Here is a 4,210-nt window from a genome sequence, read left to right on the forward strand (position 1 = left end):
TTTTATACTTACCACTTACAAGCTTTTGTTGTCTACTACTTTTGATCTCCCTTGACAGCATTGCTAAATTCATGTGCGCAAAGGATAGGTTTGTAAATGATAGGGCCAGTCAGGATATTCCTCACGACACATTGGTCCAATGACTTATTATCAACCCACAATATCCATTCCCTTCAGTGCAAGCAAAGCCAAAACAAATAACAAAACAAACCGTAAAAGTGGTACAAAGCATCGTTGCGTTTTAGCCATAATCTGTAGCCGACAGTCAAAATAAACTCATACATGTAGTAGATTTAATCAAAAGCATTCCAATTTTGCTCTCCCGACTCATTACTGTCATCATTTCCTTCCGTATCCCAAATGACGAAGTAAAGGAATACGATTGGGGATTAGAATTTGTGGTGTTATTTGTTGATTTGTCTGTTAACTCTTCCATGTCTAGTTGATTGTAATTTGCTATTTTGTTTAACTTCGCCTTTTGGATGCGATGCAGTTAAGTTTATAGACCTCGAAACCAAGCAGTCGCCAAAATTCCCTCGACATGCCGTAACCCATTGATGATCAATAACGAATAGTCCCTAAACAAATGCGTCTGCTCCTTCAAGGGATTTGAAAACCAAGGAAGAATAAGTTAACAAGGAACATGCCACATGATTGTCAATTCGCTTTTATGTCCTGTCTTTGCCCTGAACGCGTACATTTTTGATCTGTTTTTGCTCATCTTGGGTTCGTTCCTTCCTAATGCCAAAAGCTATGCACAGTCGTCAAGGCGTGAATACGACATTCGACACTTTACTATAATAATTAAGACTTTCTGAATTCCGAGTTCTCTTGCCAGACACATAAGAAATGCATATGGCTTATTATTACGCAGATTTGGTACTCACCTGAACGTAGGGACTTCCTAGTTCACTCCGTTTTACTTTTGCTGTGAGGTATTATTTTCATTAGTGGCTACAGCCTTCCAGACACCGTGAGCGGCAAACTTCATCTCCATTCGTACTAATGCAATCATTTGCGGAGAAGGGGCAACTAACAATCGAAAGAGAAATGCTGACGCTGCCAATATTTTTTCACAACATTAGGAATAAAATATATGGGACTCTTACACAATGGAGACTTGACAACGCAGCCAACCACTTGCGGTTTCTGCTCTAAGTGATCTCTCTTATTCTTCCCTTGTTTGTCCATGTGTCTACTTAGTATGGCTGAAGTCTAAGCTAATTTATTGATGGGTTGCCTTTGCTCCTCAATGGACAGGATTCTTCTAGGACCACAAACGCGTTTCAGAGACGCTTAATGCACCCATTCTTTCTTAGAGGATACTCCCGGATTCTTTGTGTAAGGGAAAGTTTAAACGACAACTTAAGTACCATTTTCTATACTGACAGCGACCTTATCCATGTATGGGTCCGCCAATTCCAACTTTTTCATCACCTCATGCAATAGACCTGCTTTAAAGATTTGCCCCATTATTTTAACAATTCTGTGCAATCGTGCTTCTAGGCAATGAGGCTGTACATTTAGTGCATGTATTTTATATCCCTTCATCTCCTTCCCTCGGGGTTAGCGAATATCAAAGTCAAGAACATCTAGACTCACATCATGAAGACACGTGTATCGAAAATGACAGAAGACTGAGTTTTCTTCACCTTCGATTTCAACGGAGACATTCAAACGAATAGCACTGAGAACTGCGGATTTGTTTGTCCCTTTTTGTCTGTAATGCATCATGAAAAACTGCTAAGGCACTGACTTTTTCCATGACAATAGGCCATTGTTGGCGATTAGGCGCTTTACGAACAGACTTACCGAGGATGTACCACAAATCCATTTCACCACCCAGTGTCTGCACTTTAATTACCGCTTGTTTCAATAAATTGTCGGATTCTCGAGTAAACTTTTGTAGAATCTTCGATTTCAAGTCGTTGTCCTCATCCCTAAAACGCATTTTACACTGCTACCTAAATGCGTTAATGAGTAAGTACGAAAATTGATGAGACGAGCCGACTTACGCAAACAGCACACTAGATTCAAAAGATTAGTATGTGCACACTAACGGCAAAATGGGCTTTCTCTGTCTTCAATCTAGACGCAGTATGAAGCTTATACTAAGAAATGTAATTTGGAATTGGAAAAACATGGGCATTTAATTCAACGATTCTGTGCGATTGGTCCAATGACTTATTATCAACCCACAATATCCATTCCCTTCAGTGCAAGCAAAGCCAAAACAAATAACAAAACAAACCGTAAAAGTGGTACAAAGCATCGTTGCGTTTTAGCCATAATCTGTAGCCGACAGTCAAAATAAACTCATACATGTAGTAGATTTAATCAAAAGCATTCCAATTTTGCTCTCCCGACTCATTACTGTCATCATTTCCTTCCGTATCCCAAATGACGAAGTAAAGGAATACGATTGGGGATTAGAATTTGTGGTGTTATTTGTTGATTTGTCTGTTAACTCTTCCATGTCTAGTTGATTGTAATTTGCTATTTTGTTTAACTTCGCCTTTTGGATGCGATGCAGTTAAGTTTATAGACCTCGAAACCAAGCAGTCGCCAAAATTCCCTCGACATGCCGTAACCCATTGATGATCAATAACGAATAGTCCCTAAACAAATGCGTCTGCTCCTTCAAGGGATTTGAAAACCAAGGAAGAATAAGTTAACAAGGAACATGCCACATGATTGTCAATTCGCTTTTATGTCCTGTCTTTGCCCTGAACGCGTACATTTTTGATCTGTTTTTGCTCATCTTGGGTTCGTTCCTTCCTAATGCCAAAAGCTATGCACAGTCGTCAAGGCGTGAATACGACATTCGACACTTTACTATAATAATTAAGACTTTCTGAATTCCGAGTTCTCTTGCCAGACACATAAGAAATGCATATGGCTTATTATTACGCAGATTTGGTACTCACCTGAACGTAGGGACTTCCTAGTTCACTCCGTTTTACTTTTGCTGTGAGGTATTATTTTCATTAGTGGCTACAGCCTTCCAGACACCGTGAGCGGCAAACTTCATCTCCATTCGTACTAATGCAATCATTTGCGGAGAAGGGGCAACTAACAATCGAAAGAGAAATGCTGACGCTGCCAATATTTTTTCACAACATTAGGAATAAAATATATGGGACTCTTACACAATGGAGACTTGACAACGCAGCCAACCACTTGCGGTTTCTGCTCTAAGTGATCTCTCTTATTCTTCCCTTGTTTGTCCATGTGTCTACTTAGTATGGCTGAAGTCTAAGCTAATTTATTGATGGGTTGCCTTTGCTCCTCAATGGACAGGATTCTTCTAGGACCACAAACGCGTTTCAGAGACGCTTAATGCACCCATTCTTTCTTAGAGGATACTCCCGGATTCTTTGTGTAAGGGAAAGTTTAAACGACAACTTAAGTACCATTTTCTATACTGACAGCGACCTTATCCATGTATGGGTCCGCCAATTCCAACTTTTTCATCACCTCATGCAATAGACCTGCTTTAAAGATTTGCCCCATTATTTTAACAATTCTGTGCAATCGTGCTTCTAGGCAATGAGGCTGTACATTTAGTGCATGTATTTTATATCCCTTCATCTCCTTCCCTCGGGGTTAGCGAATATCAAAGTCAAGAACATCTAGACTCACATCATGAAGACACGTGTATCGAAAATGACAGAAGACTGAGTTTTCTTCACCTTCGATTTCAACGGAGACATTCAAACGAATAGCACTGAGAACTGCGGATTTGTTTGTCCCTTTTTGTCTGTAATGCATCATGAAAAACTGCTAAGGCACTGACTTTTTCCATGACAATAGGCCATTGTTGGCGATTAGGCGCTTTACGAACAGACTTACCGAGGATGTACCACAAATCCATTTCACCACCCAGTGTCTGCACTTTAATTACCGCTTGTTTCAATAAATTGTCGGATTCTCGAGTAAACTTTTGTAGAATCTTCGATTTCAAGTCGTTGTCCTCATCCCTAAAACGCATTTTACACTGCTACCTAAATGCGTTAATGAGTAAGTACGAAAATTGATGAGACGAGCCGACTTACGCAAACAGCACACTAGATTCAAAAGATTAGTATGTGCACACTAACGGCAAAATGGGCTTTCTCTGTCTTCAATCTAGACGCAGTATGAAGCTTATACTAAGAAATGTAATTTGGAATTGGAAAAACATGGGCATTTAATTCAACGATTCTGTGCG

General features: G+C 39.9%; 3 protein-coding genes across 3 annotated transcripts in view; 1 reads left to right on the forward strand and 2 right to left on the reverse strand. All coding sequences in view use genetic code 11, as the record gives it.

The window, feature by feature from the left end:
* The window catches only part of EGR_10867 (hypothetical protein), a gene marked incomplete at both ends in the record, with an annotated part of 6,895 nt that extends 6,449 nt beyond the window's left edge, over positions 1-446 (forward strand). Inside the window, one exon of the mRNA XM_024500116.1 lies at positions 292-446. Within this exon, the coding sequence (XP_024345471.1) occupies positions 292-446 (155 nt within the window). The remainder of the gene's footprint in view (positions 1-291) is intronic.
* A 1,120-nt stretch (positions 447-1,566) lies between these two features.
* EGR_10868 (Phorbol ester/diacylglycerol-binding protein) lies at positions 1,567-1,951 on the reverse strand (the record flags this gene model as incomplete). Its single annotated transcript, XM_024500117.1, has 2 exons — positions 1,567-1,720; positions 1,809-1,951. 2 exons carry the CDS (start codon positions 1,949-1,951, stop codon positions 1,567-1,569), a joined length of 297 nt encoding a protein of 98 aa, XP_024345472.1.
* A 1,655-nt stretch (positions 1,952-3,606) lies between these two features.
* EGR_10869 (Phorbol ester/diacylglycerol-binding protein) lies at positions 3,607-3,991 on the reverse strand (the record flags this gene model as incomplete). Its single annotated transcript, XM_024500118.1, has 2 exons — positions 3,607-3,760; positions 3,849-3,991. 2 exons carry the CDS (start codon positions 3,989-3,991, stop codon positions 3,607-3,609), a joined length of 297 nt encoding a protein of 98 aa, XP_024345473.1.
* Positions 3,992-4,210: the final 219 nt, after the last annotated feature.

This window comes from Echinococcus granulosus, assembly GCF_000524195.1.
Source record: "Echinococcus granulosus chromosome Unknown EG_S00288, whole genome shotgun sequence".
Taxonomy (NCBI): Eukaryota; Metazoa; Platyhelminthes; class Cestoda; order Cyclophyllidea; family Taeniidae; genus Echinococcus; species Echinococcus granulosus.